The 23325-nt window shown below is 43.8% G+C and overlaps 1 protein-coding gene across 1 annotated transcript in view; it reads right to left on the reverse strand.

Annotated features, from left to right (window-relative positions):
* The window catches only part of LOC131283085 (high affinity cAMP-specific and IBMX-insensitive 3',5'-cyclic phosphodiesterase 8), a 99838-nt gene that overhangs the window by 8145 nt on the left and 68368 nt on the right, over positions 1–23325 (reverse strand). The window contains exon 5 of the mRNA XM_058312649.1: positions 8387–8475. Within this exon, the coding sequence (XP_058168632.1) occupies positions 8387–8475 (89 nt within the window). The remainder of the gene's footprint in view (positions 1–8386; positions 8476–23325) is intronic.

The raw sequence follows: 23325 nt of genomic DNA on the forward strand, positions 1-23325 counted from the left end.
GGGTTCAATCTCATCGGGCTCGTTACGCTGTTGTTTCTGCTCCTGACGTTCTTCGCTAGATTCCGGCCCAGAATCGATTTCTGTAAAAGCAACCCGTTCGTGCCGTACCGACGGCTCTGAGTACTCGTAAAAGTGCACATCGTAGTCGGCCAGTATCTGTTGCCTGAACGCTGGGTTGATGGAGTCGGCCGGTAGACTGCGAAACGCAACGAATCGACGCCACTCCCGGGCGTTCAAGGTGCGGATCAAAAGTTTCGAAACATCCATTTCAGCCACCACACCACTGACCGAACGACTTGCAAAGCGTATTTCCGTATTTTGCAAGCGTAATTTTTGACAGTGAAAAGTCAGCAGATTACAGCTTTCACGGTAACTCGCACGCCGAATGACGTTCAGATGAACACGGTTTACTTGGATACATTTGGAGCAGAAAACATTTCGGGAGAAAGAACCACCGGTTTATTGAAAGTTTAACTGGTTCATATGGTCAGAGCTGAAGACAAATGCGTCGTAAGTATTCAAGACTTTTTTAAATTTTTATCACAAACCCTGTCCTATGATAATATACTTACAAGCGGCATATCTAACGCTGGTTCCTCCATTATTCCAGGGAAGCGGAACACCTTCAGCCCGTTCGAACGGTATCCGAAAGATCTGGGCCGAATAATGGGCATCGAATTCATTCTATTGTACATCAGCGGTTCAAATTCGCTATCTGCCGATTGAAACATCCACCGATGGATGTTGTAAAACATCGAAAAGGATTTCGTTAGGATTCGCTCGCATAAAAGAGTGCGGGCATGACGAATATTGGTAGAAAAAGTCCCATACCATCGCGGTTTGTCCTGAAGGTGCGTTCCAATGGAGGGATTCGTCGGTATTGCACCACTTCGTCTGTGTCTTTTTTCAGCTCTGGGCCAGCAGAAACTTCCGGTAATTGTACATTACCTTCTGGTACGTCCTCGGAGCTTGTTACGGTCTCGGACAACAGGTCCTTCGGTTCCTTATCGTCCTCGGATGGCTGTGTGACCGTGATCCAGGGTGCGATGGCTTGCGGTGTCGAATGTGAACGATACTGACCGGCGGACATCTTGCGCTCTAGATAGGATTCGGGCGGCGTACCCTGATGGCAACCGACCAGGCTGTATCGTCTGGTTGGACGCGTCCGTTCCGCTTCGGGCAGCGATTCCAGCTGCTTCATCGTGAGGGCGCTGCACGTCGTCAGCGACGGTTTGTAGAGCGACTCCATGCTCTTGCTCTTGTACTTACGGAAGAAGGTTTTCATCTTGAAGCATCCGGGTACCTCGTCGTCGTCATCCATTACCAGTGTGCTGAACCTTCGACGTCACTCAGGTGAGAGGTTGGTGGCATCAAAAGTAGTCACAGGTAGGCACCTCGATTTTCTTTTCCAATTAATTCTGGACCGTCGACAATTGTATGGGACACTCGAGTGTTGATTGATTGAGCTTGACTAGTTTTCATAAGCACTTTGTTTGTCGCGTCTCACTCACTGTGTACACTTTAACACCGCTCTAAATCAGGATATCGGTTGGTCTCTTCGTTTTCTAAAGGTTGATTTTGTTTGTTCTTCGTTTGTTCTCTCTGTTTCTTCGTTTGTTGGACAAATCTTTGATTATTTCTTTAAATATATTTTGCCGAACCTGTTCAGTACTTGTGCAAAGAAGTTCACATTTCAATTTTCAATCAAAATGCTGCTTTCTCAGGTAAACAATTAACACTTTCAACTCTTTTACCAGTTGTAATAAATATTAGGACATTTTTGGAATTGTCGATTTGAACCCACATTGTATTGCTATTCCACTGAACCCGCAAAATTAATTGGGAAAATAAAAATCCTATCTCACATTTTCTTCCCGAACTCAGTTGATTCTGTTTCCGATACCAACGTGGTATCTTTCGACGTTATCGGTGCATTTCAATCGTTGAGATCTCTTCCTGTACTGACTGTAAACGGAGATTGGTTCAGAAACTCTACCATCGTTATGTTGCTCCCATTGATTTATGCATCTGCAGTGTCCTAAAGTCTCGTTAACCAGTGCTACCGCTTCCCATTCCCAGCAGTATGCTCTCATTAATGGATAGTTGGTCTTCGCGGTGGAAGCAACCCGAAAGTGGGTAGCATAAAAGCTTCGTCTCGTTACATATCTCTCGCGATGACGAAACGGTCCGAGCTTGTGGGACCAACAACCACCACCAAACCCTTCTTAAACAGCCACAACTACCTAAACCATTATTTGTTATCGCGCCTCGCCAGTCTAGAATGCAAATTCATCCGCGAACAATGGAGCGGTTTCTTCTCCAGTATGCTCGTGCCCTGCATTGAAATTGATGGATTGCCTTTAATCATTGGCTGTAATTGGACCAAATTTGCAGTCGTTTTACAGCACTTGACTTTACCTCTGGAAGAGTAGACCTTAAGGCTAGAAAAAAACCGCTCCCCAGATTCAATGTGGGTGGGTTCTTATGAAACTCGTGTTCGAAAAACCACGAGTGAACTCCGGCAAAAGATGGCCTATCCCTGATGCGTATTCCTTACTTCGGTAATTACTTCGTTTTTCCTATTTTTAGATTTTACCGTCGAACACTTCACAGCCAACTGATGAGTAGATCACATTGGGACATTGCACAAGGACGCAAATACTGACTCTGGGTAGTGCTCTAGCATTAAGGCAAAAGCAAAGTGGGATTACAAAATATGGACTGCGTATACTTCAATCTCGCACAAACCGAAACGTCAGTTGCTACCGATGTGACGTTGGATTTACCACTCGAATGATAACGATTTGTTACAAATCTTGAAACTAAAGACGGGAATTGTAAAATTCAAAACATTGTAGTAAAAACTAAACCATTCCAATTCAAGTGAGTGTGCAATAACAAAAAACACACAGTTTAGTACAACGCAAACTTGAGTGAAGAGAACAAACATAAAACCAAGCTGTATGGGATAATCGAACAGTTGTAGTAAGCATTAAAAACTATCATTTCCGGACTATCTTCTTATGCGCACTTCCCACCGCAGGTTGTTTGGTAAACTGCGCCGCAAGTGGCTGCTAACTCGTTTATTAATGGCTGCTATCGTTTGCCTGACAGCGAACCATTAGAAAAATAAGCTCAATGAATCACATTTTCCCCGCCCTTCCGCGTGGGCATTAGCGGCCACAATTGATATTGGTCCCACTTGCGACCGAGATCAATCAGCGCGCGACACGCGGCACTGCGGTTGCAATAAAACTGCACCACGTGGGACAGAAGAGCTTAATAGCGGCAGCCGTCAACAATACAGGAAGGATTTCTTCCATTTGCAATCCCACGCGATTCGCTAGCCTCGAGCTGGTGGCCGGGGACTGGGAGTTTGTAATTCTTGTAAGTATCCTTCCAACCCACCGAGGGAACCGGTCATCCTTTCTTCGCCATTTCGCAACGGGGTGGAAGGAATTGTACAGCGGAAGAAGTTGTTTTGTTGTATTCCGGTTACCCCTAATGAAAATGGGCCGGGGAAAAAGATGCGATCCTTTCCGAGTTCCGTCTATTTGCCGTAGATTGAATCCGTTCCTCCAATTCACCCTGGGCGGAGGGTTTCTGTGTATGAAAAATGCGCACCTGCAACAATTCCCTAGTGGGAAACCATGGGACGCGTAGAACTTTCTTCGCTACGTGCAGCAATTTGTAGAACGCTGAATGTAATGAAAAAGCGTTGCACACCGGAACGAACGAGTGCGATCTACGCTTCGCTTCCGTTTTCCATGATTAGCATACCTGTTTCTTTGTTTAAATTAATTCTCATTTACAATTACTGCACAGCGGCTTTTCGCGGCGAGTCTAGGAAAATCGCCAGTTAAATAAATGGTTTCTCCTATCATTTTCTCTTCGTGTAAGGCAATGAGGACCTCCAGTTGGGCGTTGTTGTTAGTCACTGGCCGTATTTTTAACGGTTTGCGGGAAAATTAATTCTTAAATTGATGGCACTGCAGCACCGATCCAGGTTTAATTACACTCAAGCTGATCTAATTTAAGACTGAAACCGCCTCCAACAGTGCGTGCTGGTTGGATTGATTTATGTGTTATGTGCTCGCCCAACAGCGGCCCATGTCCCTGAGGTGGGCCGAATCAGTTAAACCCGGGTGGATGAGGAACGATCTGGTAGTAAATTACACACTCGTTGACGTTGAAATTGAAGGACTGCCGACTGCTAAGGGAGTAAGAACCTCCGTCTCGAAAAAGGATGCCCGTTTCGCAACAGACAACGTCGTGTTGGCTTTTTACGGTGGTGTGGCGTAGTCCGCAACATTTGATGGACAGGTAATATTACCAACAGTCGGTGTCAAACTCGGTTGGATGTATTTCATTCCGGGAAGGGTTTCCAGGAATTTATCCGTCACTAAAGCCTGTCTCATAGTAAATTGAGCCAAAGAAAGCGCGCTACTGTGGCGCCTCTAGTAGCGTCAGCCGGAAACTAATATTTTTAGTAGTATAAGTGAATAGTAACAATGAAGTTGTGAAAGTTTCAGACCTGTACTATTGTTTTTCGCTAAATGCCGTATAATGGAAATTGAACGACCCAAAATAAATCCGCACAAATAACTGGAGCGCCGGTGGACAGATTGACAAGGTCTGGAATCCATAATAAAAGCAAAGAAAAATTAAAAGTATTTTTCATTTATACAGTTATACATAAGGTTTGTTATTAAAATAGGTTTTTACCTTTTGCGTGTTCCCTGTTCTTATAAATTACCGTACTTTTTTTGGCCGATTTTTCGACCTGCCATTATACCAAGGTTGTCTCGGAGTGGTACTGGGCCAATAAGATCACTTGGTACCAAAACCAAATTTCCCAGCGTTTCAACCCATCGAAAAAATCTGTGCAATCACAAAACTTCGTCTTAGACAAAGTGGTGAAACAGTTACAGATGTTCTTGGGAAGAGGAAGTTTACGGAGGTTGCGAAAACGGTGTCCCATTCCACGACATGGGCGTTAATGCAGGAAACAAAAACAAAATACGTGAATTTAAAAGAACAGGGAACACGTAAATAGTAAAAACATATTTTTATAACAAACCTTATGTAAAACTGTACAAAAGAAAAATACTTGTCATTTTTTTGTTTGTTATTTCAATGGGTTCCCGGTATATTCAATTTGCTCAGTTGCCTTGGTGCTATAGTATTTTGTGCGGATTTATTTTAGGTCGTTCAATTTCCATTATACGGCATTTAGCGAAAAACAATAGTACAGGTCTGAAACTTTCACAACTTCATTGTTACTATTCACTTATACTACTAAAAATATTAGTTTTTGGCTGACGCTACTAGAGGCGCTACAGTAGCGCGCTTTCTTTGGCTCAATTTACTATGAGACAGGCTTTAGATCGCCCGCACTAGACGCTTTTCATTTAGATTTTCTCGTAAACACGACACTAGCCGGCACGTCACAAGGCTCCCGGGATGGTTCATGACATCATCTGATGACGTCAGTGTTTTCCGGGGATTTTGGGGCGCGCACACCAGAACCCGACGGATACGATGGTCAAGATTTGTGCACACCAAAACTAGGCTCTAGGTCGGGGTACTCTTGCCGAGGCTCCACCTAACGATGAACTGGTCAACCGACCATCGGGCTACAGTACGGAAAGGCTCCCGGTGACCAAAGCCGTCGGTCTAATTGCCACGCTCTTGATTCCACTCGATGGTGGTTGCGTTTTATCAGCCAGGAGAGGGTAAGTGTGGATCTTGTTTTTTCTTTTACTACTTTTCATTCCGCTTCTTGCTCGGACGAGCGGCTCTAAAGCGCACCATGGCGAGGCAAAGTTGTCAATCGCCTTCGCCACGGCTTCTGCACAAGATATGATGTGTAGGCAGCACACGGACGACACCGAAAAGGGCCATCGTGGGCCGTTATCAGAGTGGCGCACTGGTCCACGATTGTACGCCCGTGAAGTACGATTGTTGGGTAAAACAGGGGGCGGCCATCCTTCGCAATGATAAGATATCACGCGTGAGGGCGCCGGGGATTCATCCATGTTTCCCTTGGATCACCGTTTGGTTTTGTTTTCAAGGTTAGTTTAATTTAAAACCTGTGACGTTCAGTACCCGGTTGATGACGTTTTAGAGACTTGTTGTAGAGAAAGAAACATAGTGCATGAGATAAACAGTTGTTGAAGCTCAGTTGTAGCCTTTAACCGATTGGTTTTAGGTTAATTGAAATTGAAATTGAAATTGTAGAATTTTATTAATCTAAATAAGAATGTTTTCAAAGTGCGCTTTAAAGCTAAAAAGAGCATAAATCAATACAACAAATACGTTGTACTTAAAATATATTAGAATACTGGCTGGCTCGGCGAAACCTTTCAATATTTCCTCTAGTGGCAAGAAGAATGGACGTTGCGAAAACGGTGTCTCTTTGCACGATACGAGGCGCTAATATGAACCAAAACACAAAATACGTGAATTTATAAGAACACAAGAATACTTAAAACCTATTTTTATAACAATCGTAATGCATAATTGTACGAAAGAAAAATACTGGTCCTTTTTTTTTAATGGGTTCTCGGCCATTTTACTCAATTGCCTTGGTACTCCAGTGTTTTGTGCGGGATCAGTTCTGACTGTTCAATTTCCATTGTACGGCATTTAGCGAAAAACAATATTCCAGGTCTGAAACTTTCACAATTTGATTGTTACTATTTACTTATACTACTAAAAATTTTAATTTTTCGCTGGCGCCACTAGAGGCGCCACAGTAGCGCGCTTTCTTTGGCTCAATTTACTATGAGACAGGCTTTACTACTACCACGCTCTGTGAAAAGGCATGCTGCTGTAACCGTTTATACTTGCGCGTTAAGGTTACTTTTTACATGTCACTGCTGAATGTAAACAAACAAACCAATATATGACGATAGAAAATCGTAACTAATTAAAAAAGTTTGCAGTTTCCCACCGTGAGATATAGTTAAACACCTATTCTCATACCTAAGGAGCAAAGTTTGATTAAAAATGGTTCTCCCGTTTAGGAGGAATTAAAACACTAATATCGTGATACAAGAATTGTATATGCATATATAGATTTCACTATTCTTCGCCTACCAATACGTCAGCTAATGGCCTCTCTTTGCTAAAGGACGCCTTATTTATTGCTTCGTATCATCATCCCTTGACTCACGGGTTTAGATTGTGCTCTTGGCGTTTATAGCCACAACAATAATAACGATAAAAGAGGTGTCGCCTCGTGGGAAGATGAGTGCGTTCGGGCGAAAGGGTTTTCCGTGGGTTGGAGATTTGTTTGTTGCCACTATCAGATAGCAACACCCTTTCGATAAGGCACTACAGGCTAAGCCACCGTCGCAAGTCTCGATATTGATTTCCATCGGTTGGATGCGAGAACGCACTAGACATCGGCGAAAACCCTTGATGACCCGGGACCCTAAAGCCGATTGGAACCGCGATCCAGCTAGAAGCGGAAAACGGTATTCACCACGTCCCCGTGTGATAATAATTTATTATAGCTAGCCCTTTTTGGGGCGATTGTTGGGGCGATATTAAATAGCCAGAAAAACAATCCATCATCGATAGTGTTTGATTTGGTGGCGCAAAAAAGGGCTTCAACTCTAATCGGGCAAAGCCCGAACACGATCCAAAATGGTCCACTTTTCCGTCCGCTCGCTCGTCTCACAGCATGGGGCGGGAACTTTTCCCGACTAATTGCCCGCGATGCATCGGCTTGGACTTCATTAGCGAGCGTGCGCCAATTTCAATCCCATCCCGTGCGATGAAACACGATCGCTATCATCGGTTCGCGGGAAAATTGTTCTCGTTGGGATGTAATCTACGCACATCGATATGTGTTTTGGGGCGACGGTAGAAGAATCCCCTCGCTGCCGCGAGCTAGATTAGTTTTCCGCACACGGAGAACATCGTTCGAGTACGAAACGTGATAACGATTTTTCCGACACGAGCCAGTACAAATTCACCCTCGTTCAAACTCGAGCTCGGAACTAATAATAATGGTCATGGACGAAGGTGCTGGTCGTGACGTTTTGTTTACAGTGCGATAATTGCTGCCCTCCCCTCTGAATAAGGAGTAAAATGAGGCGTTTTCGAAAGAATTTTCCCACCGTAACGATAACCCAGATTTTGATTTAGCAGTGAGATAGTTGATTAATGGCATGATTTTGCACTCAGACAGAATGAAGTGTACCGAATTATTGTGCTTGATAACATTAAGAAAACATCACAGTTTAGAACAAATTTCTTGTTATTTTATACAAAACGTTCATGGCCAACAATACCTGACGATCGTCATATCAACTTTGCTCGGAGTTTTAATCCATTACTTATACTATTTCATTTTGTAACATTTACTATCACTTACCGGACACGAGTCCAAGGGTTCCTCCTCCGGTGTTAGCGCTAGCGACGATTTCCGATGACCGTAGCGACCCGAGCTGCTCGAAGTGCCACCTGTACCGATGGGAAAGTGAGAAAAAGGTGAGTTAGAAAAGCTTATAAACATTTCTCATAATTCAAAACTACAAACAGTGGGTGGGGTTTTGGGAACGGGAAACGAGTGAGGCAACAAGCGAACGATGATAGGCTACCAAAATCGTAAACGGGAGGGTAAGTGATCTCTCGCGAATGCGTCGGTGAACGCCGGTGAACATTGCCAAATTCATGGCCGATCGCTGAGAGCATCTTTAAGAGCATTGAAATTAGCCGATGTCGTAACGGAAGTGCATCGTTGTTGTCTTTCACTTTCGTCTTTCCTTTCGGTGCGTCGGAATGGGGGGGAGGGGGTAGCGCGTGAAGTTCACCCCAAGTTCAAGCACCCCTTATCGGGTGGGTTTGGGAATCGGGCGGAAAATCAGTGGCTACCGCCAACCCCGCACCACAACCGTCATCACGCAATCCGCTTAGAGATGGCTGATCAGATCGGGGATCCATCACCGCGGGATGCAAAGCTGCCGTGTCGTTGTAGATCAATCTTGGCGGTACACACACATAAAAACGAACGGAGGAAGATGGGGATGATCGGGCGATCGTGGGGATTTTTCCTCACCTTTCTTCTGCGCTCGATAATTGGCTTTCCGACATCGAAACAACGAGCCAAAGCAGAAAAAGGCAGGTGGAGAAGGAGGGTGGGGAGGGGGGGGGGGAAGCCCGTTGCTTCCGAAACGGTTTTTTGCCACATTTTGACGGGTTCGGAGTGGGGGGGAGGAGGTGGAGTTCGGCTTGACGCATACTTTCGCTTTCGATAGGCGCAATTAATGAGCCGGATGAGAACCGCGAAATCGCGATGAATGGTGGACGACTAGACAAAGGCACCGTCAAGAAAGGCGGGAGACAAGAAGATGGATAAAAGAGAAGGCAAAATTAACACTCAAAAAAAACAGTGTGCGAGGAGAGAGACTACGATGAAGCGCGCGAAGCGGGAAAAGATGGACCCGCTGGAAAAGATTATCAAATCGGTTTTCGGCGAAGTTTGGAGTTTTTTTTTCCTTCCAGCCGGAAACGACCCATCAATGCGGGTAATGCAAATCGATCAACGAGATGTTTAGATATTTTTTTCAATTGGATGATGCTGCTTTCGATGGCTTCCTTCTCGCTGGGAAGTCTAAGCCGTTGGTATTAGAGAATATGACTTGTGGAAGCATAGTTTCTCATTTTACTCTATCTTTGCATAAATAGAGAATGTAAAATTCCAAAGTTACCATATACCACTATGACACGCATGGCCTTGGGATGTTTTCGATTTATTTTAAACATGTTTAACTTTTTCCTTGAAATAATTTATCACAACAAAACAAATTATTTGATGATAAAAAATAAAAGGTATGCATTTTAATGAGAGATAGTTTTACTTATGTTTCATACACAAACATTATTGAAACAATTACATGAATTTTGTGATTCACCTGCTGCACAAACACATTACCGAGACAATTGCTTCGACCATAACGGCCATTTAAATGGGAAATAGACTTTCCATCACAACCGAAGCCACCATGCAATATGACCCTGGTAATGAAACTTTCCTTCTGCATAGGCGGGTGGCAAAAGAAACCCGTCCCGTGTTTTTCATGCGAAAACCTATCACACTCCAAAGGGTTCCGCAAATGTCCGGAATGGATGAAAATGAAATAATTACGGTTGAAAAAAGCAAACCCAAACAAGTAAACAAAAAACATCATTCAATTCGAAGTCGGACCACATTTGCTACCGAAGGAAAGCCAATGTACATAGCGAAAAAAAAACTAAACAAATCACAACTCGAACGGTCCTCTCCAGTGCGGAACCTTTAATTGAACAACGGTGCGGTGGAACGGTGGAAATTCGCTGCACCATTCGTTGCCATTTTCACAGCAAGACGGGCGATCATTTTCCCAGCATGTGGCCCGGACACTCGGGGTACGTGCTTTGCTGTTGGGCAAAATCAATCATTTATCATTAAGATAAATCACAAGAGCTGGTGCGCGGGAGACCCGGCACAAGGTTCCGAAGGTTGGAGGTTGGCTTTGCGCACGTCGGGTGGGGTTCGCTTTTCCAGTGCTTTTCTCCCTCGAGGCCAGTCCAGTCGGCGAACGCGCGAGGATTCTTTTTTGCACGTGTTTGCAATTGTTGAGCTAAAAGGTAGCAGAAATGTACGTCGGTGCCCATCTTGAGGGGAAAATATTGTAGAAAAGTTTTCCCAGTGCTACGACCGTACTCTTTTATCGGCGCGTTTTCAATCGTAGCATATTGCCCAGAAAGATTAATCAGAAAATGTTTACGTACGTAATATTTTGACTGTAGCATCTATCAAATATGTTTTCAAAAGAAACGAGTTGAAATGATTCCTTTTCTACATGTTATTACCAATTTATGGTTGTTAAAAATCTAACTTTTAATGTAACTAATACAAACATCTAAGAGTAAGATACTTTTCAGTTGAAAATAACATTTTTGAATCTGTTTACCAATGGAGGAATTTCCTTTGAATTCATAGTCCTGGTCGAAAATCCAAGCAAAAATCTGTCAGCCCACCAAGAAACGCCGATAAGTGGGTCAAATCGCCGAACACCTTGCACAGCGCTCGCAGTGCGAGAGTGAATGTTTATCGGTCGGCATCGTTTACATTAGCATACGTCCCACATCGTTCCCCGCGGGGCGACACAATAGGGCGTTTGCAAATTAGATTTGCAAATTCACTTTCATATTGAACTTGAGAAATATTTTCAAACGAAAAAAGTCGCTTGTTTTTCGTAAATGTGACGCTCGCAATATTGGATGTAAAAATTTCGCTTCATCATCATAAATTAAGATCCTTCTTTCAATTATTGATAGTTTTTTTAAGACACAGAAATGATTTCAGCCGGAAGGACACAGACAAAAGTAAAAATGCCCCCAAACCGGTGAGTTTGGAGAAAGTTTGCATATTTAGCGAAATTGTGAAAAAATTGTGAACATTTAAGAAAATTTGTCACCTTCGCGACGAGCGAACAGGTTATTGTAAACAGTAAAGTGGTTCATAGAAGTAAAAAAAAAAACACACACTCGTCGAGCTTCTTCAAGTATGCTTGCGAGCGGTCAGTTTGGGGGACGAAATTTGTTTAACCTGTCTTTTGGAGACGGGCCGCTGTGGTTTGTCGGCAACCGGACATCATGAGTCATACAACGGACTGGACAAACGTTCCCTGACGGGCACACTTCTTCAGATGACGGCTAAATGTGTGAGATTTCATGGGGGAAAGACGAGATAACTTTATGGCCAGCCCATCGATAGCGCAGAGGAGCCGATGCTCTAAACTTCGCACTTTCTTTCTTCATGCACGTGCGACAACGGTAGGATATTGTTTGCATTCCCGCGAGGTTTGAAGAAAAGACTTTCATAAGATAAACACGCAAGCAATTATGATTAGAGCGGCGATGATGTTTGTGATTTGAATTTCGAAAAAAAAAGTAATCAGTTTGTTCGCATCAACTCAAAGGTCTGTTTTGGACGCAATTGCGCACATTGTGGGTATGCAGTTAAATTTTGCTAGAGCTTTTCCTTTGCATAAGCATAACTTTTTCCTTTTGACAAAAATTTAACCTCTCGCTTATTTAGATGTTTGTGCTGTGAAAGAAAACAGCAAACTCGCACATTAGAAGGCGGCATTGAACTTGTGCGCGGCATTCGGAAAGAGCAGAACAAAGGTTCCCCATAATTGGCCGCGCAATGGTACACAATAAAAAGCTAAAAATTCAACTGAGAAAAATCGTTCAACGTTCGTGACTGCCCCGTTTGAGTAATAGAGTTATTGCCCGTACCGAAAATATTTATCTCCATTACTACTTAGTGCACAGTTTTTTTCCCATCGCCGTACGCACGATGACGACGGCGAGGTTGATCATTTCTTTCACTTTAATCCTCCTAACCGCCGGATTTACGTTCCCGGTGCCGTAAGTGCACCCGGGTGCCGGGTGCGTCACGGAAGTCAAGGGCCATTCACGCGGAGACAAATGCGACAGCGAAAGCAACCCGGCAGGAGCGGGGACTGTGAGTAGAATCGAAAGTCTAAATGTTAGGAGCCACAGCCGGAGATGGTAGTCATAAGTCATGGCGTAAATGGTCCATTTGCTCACGGTGGCCATGCGACAACGGACGCCGGAACAAAGCAGCACATTTTTGGCGAACAAAACTGTGACTCGATGGATACGAAACGAGCTGACTGTTGTGTAGCTTCTTAAAGGTTACTATAAACATGCGGTAAGAGTATAGCGCCATCTAAAACTAGTCTCTACTTTAAATTTGAAAGTGTCACAAAATAAATAAATTCAATCTTCTAACAAAAAAGGAAAGCTTATAAATAATAGACCATCAAAAATGAATTAAATGGATATATTAAATGGGCGGGCCATCTAAAACTTGCCTTTATTTTAAATCTTAAACTGTCACAATATAAATAAATTAATGGCTCTGACACACAAAGAAAGCTTATAAACGGTTGCCAATTAAAAATTAATTAAATGGCTAAGATAAGTAAGAAATGGGTAATCAATCTGATGAAATTTTAACCATGAAATAAATAGAGCAGATAACCAGAATCTATCTTCCATATGATATAATTTAGACAAAGAACTAAAAAATGAGTCGAATGACCGAAAATCGGTTGTGCTGCATTTGTTGGCGATAATAAAAGGAAAAGTGGCCATGCTGGGCGTTGAAAAGAAAGCGCAAATGGTAGATGCATCCGTCCAATCGGTACAAGATTGAAGAAAGAGAGAGAAACATCAAACCAAGTGGTGTTGAAAAAACCCAAAACATGGAAAACTTGCACCAGAAGACGAGCCAGCCGCCACTCGACAGCGATCTCCTCACCAGTCGACAGGAATCCGGAATTGATCGAAACATTCCAATCCGGACCGTTTATTGGCCCATGTCGCTCGCTGCTTAGTGGACGGATTAACTCCATCGAAAGCTTCTGGAAAGCACGCCATCGGCCGGGGGGTTTGGGGGTAAATCGTAAACCTTGTTCCATCGCTATCTTAATTCTTCGCCATCGACGGGCTGGAAACCAAGAACCCGATGAAACTCTGCTGCCCCACATTTTTATGACTTATGTGAATTAAGCTGCTTTTCTGTGTGCCCGTGTCCGCGTGGAAAGATTCGATCCCATATCTCGACATCAATACTGGCCCCCGGGAGCGGACGATGGAAATGAGGCATCCTTTTTCCCCCTGCTGCATCGCCGAAGAAGGGAATCGCGCTATCGGAATTGTGACATCAGAATCGTTCTCGTTCGGTTCGATCGACGGGAGGAAAGAGATTACATCCATTGCCTGTTGACCTCTGAGAACGAATTGAATGAGAGTTTGCATTTCCATCGTAAATTCTTCGGAACGGAACGGTTCGAGCCACTACAGAACCGTTGTGCATGGGGCGGGAGATGGGAAATGAAATCAAATTTTATTGCCACATCTAATGAGTTGTAAAATTTGACGATAAGTTTTTATTTTCTCAATCAATTTGGAGATTAAAAATTCTGCCTCGTTGCGCGAGTTCGAGAGTTCAATGGCGTCGTGCAGATAAATCTGTGGATTTGGCTTATTTATTGGGCAAGCCAGCTAAAGCCCCGGGAGACCTCTTTCGTTCTCTGCGAGCGGAAGAGCAAATACTGACGGCACACAAGTGTACTTTCAATATGGCGCAGTGAAATGAAAGTATTGCAGCACAAAAACAAAACACAAATAAAATAATCAGACAAACGCACGCACAGAGAAGCAAATAAATAATTGGCATGAAAAATGGTCTAAGTGAAACCTGGCGAATCGTCGCAAGTGGAAATTGTTCGTGGGTTATGATTATCGAGGGTTCACGTCACGCGTGTGAAACAAAACCCCCGCCGTATGAGGTGTAGGTGAATGCAACAATATCGCAAAAGTAATAACGGAAAACACACACCCCATATAAACGAACGGCTCGTGGGGCGTTGGGAGAGATCACCGAGAAAGGAAGGAGCGTTCGTGGAGGGAAAAGAAGATGTCTCACATAACCGAGGGGAAGAGAGGCGGGTTTCCCCCAAGCGGAGGGCGGTGTGGGAGCTCTCGAGCTGGGGGGCGGACAAACGAAACTATCGCCTATTGAATTGTCGGGAAAATTGTGTGCGGATCGTTAGAAAATTCTCACACCTAAATCATAACGCGGTGGTGAACGGTTGAAAGTGAAGTGAAGAGTTGTACCGAGGGGTCGATTGGATGATATCACTCGCACCGCCTTTTCACCTTCCATGCCATTCCTTCCACCCTATGGAGCATAATCAACGAGCATCGCTCAGGGAAGACAGCATAACTGCCAAGCCGGGATTTCTCATCCCTCCACCAAAGTGAAAAGCCACAGAATGCCCGACCGAACCGTTGGGTTAAAATGAAAGCAAACTACGGGAGCAAATATTATCGAAGAGCTCACATATAACACCGGATAATGCCATCACGGGCGTAAGTGTTTCTCTTTCATTTTCGCCATCACGGTGCACTATATTATTTTTATTCAAACGACCCAACAACAGTCAACGAACTGCATATCTACAACGGCTGCATCGTTGGATCGTTGCCAGAAGGAGTTGATTATGCTACGAATTCGAGATCCCGGGCGATAGCACACCGATCCACCGATGCACCCGCTCGAATGGCACGTTTCGCGCGAAACGGGTGGGCCAAAACTCGTTCCCCCCAGCGCAACCGAATGACTCCATCGATATATCCGTACAGGTTTGCAACAAGCAACAAGTTGCTGCTGCTCGGGGAAAAAAGGGTACGTCGATTGGTCGCCCCGATTCGATCGATTTCAAACGAGCCGGAATATGTCCCATTTCCCTTTTTTTGCTGTGCGCTTGTTAGCCTCGAGGGCCGTGTACTGACAACTGTATCCTGCTTTCCGGCCTTGCTACGGCTCATTAATGATCCCTATGCAAATGCGCCCTCGGCTACGATACGTTTTACACTAGAAGGAGCAACCATTTGTACGGCGATTTGCCGGTAGAAATAGATCATTTAGTTTAATGAGTAAACATGCGTGAGGTAATGGAATTGAAAACGTAGTGTCTATAAAGAACCACAACTCTTGTTGGTGGCAGAACTCCTATTTGGAATTGTAAATGGTTCAGCATAACAAAATTACCGTATTTTTCCGCGTATAACGACCCCCTTTTAGTTAAAAAATGATCAAAGTCCGATTAAGGGAATCGTTATACACGGGTAGTAACTTTTCGATTCGATCATAGAATTCGATCATAGGTTCGAATTGTAACAACTGATGAAAATTAGAAAAAAATTTTTAAATTTTTTCCATAAACATTGAATATTTTTTTTTGGTGGGTCGTTAGATACGGAAAAATACGCTACTGCGTTTTAGAAAATATGAATTTATCTATCGAAGGTATGATAAAGTTGACCTCGCTATGATAAATGCTTCGCTGAAACAAAAATCATTTAAAAAAAAACAAATAATGTTCAAAATTGGACAAAATGCAAAATAAAGCTCCATTATGTGGTTTAGTCAAAGTCGTTAAATATTGAAAGGAAAATACAATACATACATAATACCTACAACATACTTAAATATACATAAAGACATATAATTTGTTAACATATTGGCTTTAACATGTTGGCTAATTTAAAAAAAAGCATTTTGTAGTAACAAAAATTGATACATTCCAAACGGTCGGTTTGTTTAGTGTACTTTGGAAATTTCATCCGAACGGATTCATTAACATCCTTCACACCAGAGAAAAGTGTCAAATCGAGCATAAACTAATCGTTGTAGAGCAAACCCCCGCCATTCCAGTGCCCACTTGTGGGTGTTTAAACAGGATTTGGTTCCTTTCCTGGCCGGCATGTTGTACCGAGTGCACCGAACGAAAATGTGTACGGCATTTCTTTTTTTTTCGTTTTCCCCTGGCTAAGGCATGTAGGCCCGAGGTTTTCCCACTGCCATATCCATTACTATCCCATACCGACCCATGGGCCACTAGATCTGGTGGTTAGGCAGCTTCATTAATGCACTGTCGTTTCCTACAGTGCTTCATTGGGTGGGTAATAAAATACCGACCGAGATGCAGGGAATGAGGACCGGTAAAAACATACTCCTGGAGCCAGCAAACCACATACGCTGGTAGCAGCTCGCCTCTGCAAGGTTTCTCTGTCCGGCGATCTGAGGTGCTGTAAGATCCAACCAATTGCAGCTAAACCCTTCAGATTAGTGTCTCGTTTTAAATGTTTAATGCGCGGAAAATAGAGAAGAAGTGTAACCGTAACCACATAAGGAAGGACTCCAACTACAGACGCGGTACAACGAACGGTGGAGTTTCTTATCAAATCACCCTGTTTTGATCGTCGCTGTCGACAACAGATAAATAGGTGGAAGTGAATTGAATGAGGAAAACTACGAACACTGATGTTAAGGGGTATTTATGCCGCAAAGCTCACATTAAAGTTGTTACATTAAATTTCCAAACATAAGGAAGGTGTTACAGAACAGTACGGGTTTATCGACTTGTGAAAGTAATATCACCACCTACATTGATTTATTATGATCGCGTGCAAACAAAACAAAACTAACAACACGTGCGTCTCTTCAACTTTCGCCGGCCGCACGGGAATCGATTCCGGACCTCAGTGCGACAGCATTGACATTGCGGCGAGCGCAAAACGAAACTCATTAAAAGTTATAATTAAAGCTTGACGCCCGTTTGCCGATGTCCATCTGCGTGGGCGCTCGTCAGCTTTGCCAACGAACCTTTTCGCTTTCGGTTTAGAGACAGCCTGCCGTTCCCGCGTCCACGTAAAGTCGGTGTCGGCAAAGAAATTGTGATTTTGAGATGGATGGAAGGTATTCGGAATTATGATATAAAAAAAATATGTTTGTTGTTGTCTTTCGATGAGTCAACAGAAAAACAAAAAGAAACAGTTTCCGGCTGCTGAAAGGGACAAAACGAAAGAATATTTTCAATGAAAAGGACGCACGAAGGAATTGGATTTTCGTTTTGATTCGTCCCGAAACCTCCCGTAGTTGCCTTGAGCCGTGTTGTAAGATCTGAAGCTCAAAAAAATAGAAACCACACATTCACACCCATTGAATGGTTCTAGTCCCGGCCGCAACATGGAAAGAACCAGTCCGGCGGCCGGGATCAATCAAATTTGGTATGGTTTTGGGAGTGATGGGGTCAAATCCTTGCGCTAATGTACCGTGGAGAGCAACCTCATTGAGCTTCCATACGGGCATTGAAAAGGCAAGGAACATTTCGTGATTCCGCCCAATGAGCCGTCCTTCAGGCTGGACGTAGGAGGAACCAGAAAGGCGGAAAGCCGATCGCTACTGACCGCTAACTTCATACGTTTCCTCTAATGCATCCTTACAATGCGTCCCCGGAGAGCCCTTTTCCAGGAGATTCGTTTCGTTCCTACCTGCCGGTACGACCGTTTTTATTTCGTCGACCAAAGGCATTGCAAGCGGTGGTGGTGGTGGTGAAGAATAAATCAAATCGAAATCAGAACGAATCGGACCGCTCCAGGAGCAAGAATGGTTTCTTAATGACTTCTCTAAGCTTCTCGGTTGGGGTTTTTCTTTGACGTTCGGTTGCACCCAATGGTTTTATCCTTCCTTTTCGTTGCTTTTTTCAGGTCTACCCCGGGCCTGCGGGTCGGTTAAGGTTCGATTCTATTAAAGCCAACAGTCATCACCACGTCGGACACCCGTATCGAATGGCCGAACCGCAAGAAGAGAGGAGAAGAAAAAAAAATGGTCGGAAACGGTAGAAAGATTGATGGAAAAGTGCTGCACCGGGGATGAAATTTTGGACGATCTGGACCTCTGTCAGTAAATATCGTAGACCGGTGAGGAAAGTCACAAGTGCTCTCGAATACCATAATTTCGGGTCGCCCGGAGATCATCTGCGGGCCACGGAAGACGCCGAATGGTCGTTATGATTATTGCTCGGAAACATGTGAAACGAACTAACGAAGCCATCGAAGGGGGTTTCGTCAAGGGAGCGCGATATTTGGACAATTTCGGTCCACACCGTGGCCGTCGGAACCGTCGCCGATAACGTGTCAGGGGAGAATATTTCCTTTTCACCTAATCTTAATTGCGTCCAATTCTAACTTGTTACATTTTCGGGGCGCACAGGACTCGAACCCCTTTGCCGAAGGGTTAATGGGAAATGCGTAAGAGTTACACGTCGTGAAGTGATTTTGATGGTTGTCCAATTGCCCAAAGGTCAGAGATTGACCCGGGGGAAAGGATAGGAACAGAACAGAACCCATCGCACCGGCACGCATGAGCTCGTGATAGGATTTCGGTTCCGATCAAACGGCCAAAGTAAAAGGATAAAAAGGATCTCGCTGCCACCGCTTCGGCCGGGTCGTGGTAGAAGAATGCTTGAGCCGGAAAGGAATTTTCAACGTTAAACGATGAAGGAGGGTATAATTACAGGGTCGGCTTATCGATCGCATTCCACAACGTCGTTCCTTCAAGGAGCACTAGAACAGTAGGGTTTCCAGCTTAAGAGCACTTAAGAAATTAAAATTCAATCTTAAAAAATAATTCAACTCTTGTGTTTGTTGTGATTTTTTAAGCGTTCTTGAATCTCTTCGAATCTTTAAAGCACTTTTAAATGATTACAACTTCTACTTAACAGAAACAGTCAAACACTCATTTGACTAATGTAAAACCTAACTTAGCATGATTGAACGCAAAATGAACAAACAATTTGAGTTGTGCAACCAACATTTCACTTAACGTAGCAAGGAATAGAAATTTATCAATTAAAATTGTTTGGCAACTTGCCCAACTGCCTTAAAATGATCGTTAAACGAAATAAATGGCGTCGTTTTATGTGATTTAAGTTCACTCGCATCATACCCAACGCAAAATGAATATAGTTCTTAATGTTAGAGATGAAATAATTTAACTTAGTTTCGGCACAATTGACACATGATTGTTGGTTGACAGTTGGCGTTAATTTGTTGTCAGTCGTGCTGAGTTCAGCAACGTTTAGTCAACTTAAATGAAGACAAATTAAATGTGTTTCCGATAAATGAAAGTAAATGTCATCTATCTGCACCTTTACAGTTGGTAAAAATTATTACATTAAATATTTATTTATTATTTACAAGTTACAGTTTTTTAAGAAAACATAAGTACCCTTGCTTGTGCCTGATGCGAGTTGAATGACTCAAATGTTCTTTGAAATCATTATACGAAATGTTTCTCGGCGTTTGCAGGAAAACGCAACCAGGGAGCAATGGCTTAATAATACCATTTATTTCATCTTTCTTACGATGGATCGTTCGAAATTCCATATGGAGTCACTTCGATGCATCAAGAAAACATACAAACGATTTCATCATTAGCAAGTTCAGCAGAACCTCACCGATGGAGAACGGCCGGTAATGAAGGGGTCAAACTGTTTATGCCTTTTCCCCAATCTCATTCGCCGTTCGGTTTGATGAAAATCGGTAACGTGCCCTTCTCGGAAGAAAAGCCGGCATCCTCGTACATAGTGGAATACAAAAGCATTTCAGCCACAGGAAATGATGGATCTCGTTACGCATTTGGGGGATACGAAATGGAGAAGAATAGCTACCGGGTTTGCCAATTTGCCGCTGGAAGCACGTTCGTAAATGTAGGAAAGAATTTATATCCATATTTCAATAAAGATTGCCCAAAATTCCTATCGCTGACCGGCGATCGCCGGTGGGAAAAGGGCTCGGATCCCGAATAAGGTCCTCCGTGTGCCTGGGGCTAGTTGAAACATATCATTCATCTATTTTCCCTAGCAAAACACAGTCCCAAAACATACACCCGAAAGGGAAATGTTATCCAACGGAAGCCCTAAGATTATAGCAGACGTGAAGAAGAACACCGTTTGTACTAGGATTGATCAACAAGAAGCTTAGTTTTACTTTTGTTTTTCCTAAACGATAGCATCTCAAGCATGTAAACCCACATTTAAACAAACCAAACATACATTAGTGGCTGGTTTCTCCCTTTTCAAGGGAATTTGTCTCGCAGGGTCGAAGAAAAGTATGCAAGTCGGTGCCCAAATGGACGAGAAACCACCTCAAAATTAAGTTAGGATGTGTGTTTTGCCTCATTCATTCGTTTTTCATCCCTCAACTTTCGGCAACCCTTACCCGTTCTTTTTATCAGGTGGGGTGTTTTACAAATCCCTACATTGAAAGGGAACCAATTTTTATGTGACTCCAAACTGCTCGTAACGCGTGAAAATCCCCATTGGAAAACATTCAATTTTCATTCCGACAGCTTCCGTCGATTCAATTGAGGTCAGTGACAACTCAATAACACATTTCCGATCCGATTCAAATCGGAAGAGTGAAAAAATATAGGGGAGGGACTTCGGCTTGTGAACGAGATTGCCCGAGAAGTCAACTGGGTCAGGTGTCTTGATGGTTTGAAAATGAAGTCAGCCTGATCAAGACTCCAGGTGTCACAATCAAAAGGGACCGAGAAGCCAATGGTTTGACGGTGTTTTCGGAGGGTCTAATCTAATAACCGATCAATATTCATAACGTGCCGTCACCGCACGTGAACAACGGTCAAACAAGCGGGTTTGATTATGCTAATCATTTCGGTCGTGTTTCATCCCCAAACAGCTGGGATATTTTTCTAGTTAAATATGGGAAAGAGAACACATATTCCTTTGAGCCCTATTAACCCCAAAAACACAGGCCCCAGTTCCGGGGTTGCAAAAATAACTTGCGAATCCTACCTTAAATTTCCGTTGGGATGAAGGATGAATTTATGTGGGAAATGTGAGATTTTTCGTAAAAATAAAAACTCGAGATCGATCGAGATCGATACAGGTTTGTCCGAGAAACTCTCGATTTCGATAGCAACGAATTCCACTTTCGTTCACTGCGTGGCCCAGAAACACGAAAGACAAGATTTAGCGTACCGAAATTTATAATCGCCTTAACCGATGGGAAGGAAGGAATAAACGTAAAACAAAACAAAAAACATTTCGGTTTGTTTAAATCGAAAGCATTTCTGTCACTGGCCGGCGCGGAGATCATGATCATATGCTTGCCGGTTGCGGTTTTGCATGTGTTGGTCCGGTTTCGGTGTTTTTATCCGTCCACCATGCGGCTCCGGCTGTCACGACCGGTTTGTTATTTTATTTTCATTTACAACACCCCGCGCGCTGGCCGCGAACTTGGAACTCGTCGTAGTAAACAGGAAAGTAAACAGCTTCCCTCCGAAAGAAAGAAAAACGAAGTAAACAAACTCCACACGCTCGTAAATTCACCATTTCGCCGACTGTCTTCGCACTATCGAGCCTACGGCCTTCCTTTCCTTCCCGTTTCATTTCTCTTGTACGACTTCTTGTGCGGCAAGCTGATCTCACGGCGCTTGAGATTGTGAGCAAATTAAGCGTGGAGCTTTTCTCACTGCTTTTGACTGTGTTTTAATGGTAAACTTTTGATTTTTCCATCGAGAAAATTAATCGAAAAACCGCTTAATGCTTTGTTCTAATTTGTTAACTGCACAGTAAACAATTCAATGGTCAACCTGAACCTAGGTCTAGGAACTTTAAGATTGTTCTCCTCGGCAATTAATTATAATTGCTCTGTGAATGATATTATCTTCATCGGCTTGTTATGTTTTTTCGTCCTCAACACACCCTTTTTCTTGTACACTTCACTTTTTGATGCTATCAAATTGTTTCCTCCCACTGTTGTCCAATTTGATATTTATGTTGATTTGTGCCCCCTTTTTGGCCCTTTGCTGCATGTCTCTCTGTGATCGAACGGGAACAATGTTCGAAAACGGGCGGAGAATGTCATCCGGGAGCCGCTGACTTTACGAGCCTTGACGTGAGCGATCACTCTAGGCCAGTCCCGCGTTGTTCCATTTTTAAAACTCTTGTCGTATGAGATTGTATACAATTTTGGAACAATCGACACACACATACATACACACATAGTGCTCGAGTGGTTCGGCGATGATGAGTTGCGAAAAAAAAGTGGTGAGTAAAAGATCGAAAAAGAAACATAAAATACCCAAGTGTGTACGTATGCGGAAAAGACAAGCCTCTCCCCCCCTGATACGCCGTCCCGTATGGAGAGGAGGGCGCGATCCTCCATGCTGGGGGGAGGCTTTCGTTTTCGTTTGTGCGGTCACCACACGTTCGTGCTGCAGAAAACCAGTGAGAATGGCGAGAGCAATGGGCCAAAGAAGTATAATGCTGGCAAGCGCTAACGGGGGTAAGAGCTATTCCGTCACTTTTCGGACTAGTACGAACGAACGTGCGGGGCACAAAAACATGACGCACCGGGGGAGAAAGCAACCCCCTGGAGAAAGGAGACCGATCCGGCGAGAGCCGCCGGAACATGGTTTCGGATCCCGCTTCGGGGAGCTTTCTGCACAGCATCACCAGTACACGATCCGGCGCTGGATCATGCCGGGTGAGCAACGGTGCGGTCATGATCAGTCGGTGTTTTGCGAACAGCGCGAGTGAACGTCATCGGAAACGTGAGGGTTAGTTAGGCTCCGTCCTGTGGGATAGCTCTAGCGTTTCAAGCGATCAGAAAAACGGGTTTCGAGCGGTCGGTAAAGCACGGTAGAACTTCGTTTGGGTCATTTGAAATCCGAGATCGTTCATCACCCGATCGTAACTCTACCCAGTTCTAGCTGGCCTCGTTAATTGCCCGCTAGTGGTGGGTTCATCATTAGCGTAAACATTGGGTGTAAAAGTGAGATCGGTACCGGAGTCCACGACCCACGACAGAGACAACCCCAAACGCGCTGGCACGACCGAGCAATGTCAAAGGTGA

This window comes from Anopheles ziemanni, chromosome 2 (assembly GCF_943734765.1).
Source record: "Anopheles ziemanni chromosome 2, idAnoZiCoDA_A2_x.2, whole genome shotgun sequence".
Classification (NCBI taxonomy): domain Eukaryota; kingdom Metazoa; phylum Arthropoda; class Insecta; order Diptera; family Culicidae; genus Anopheles; species Anopheles ziemanni.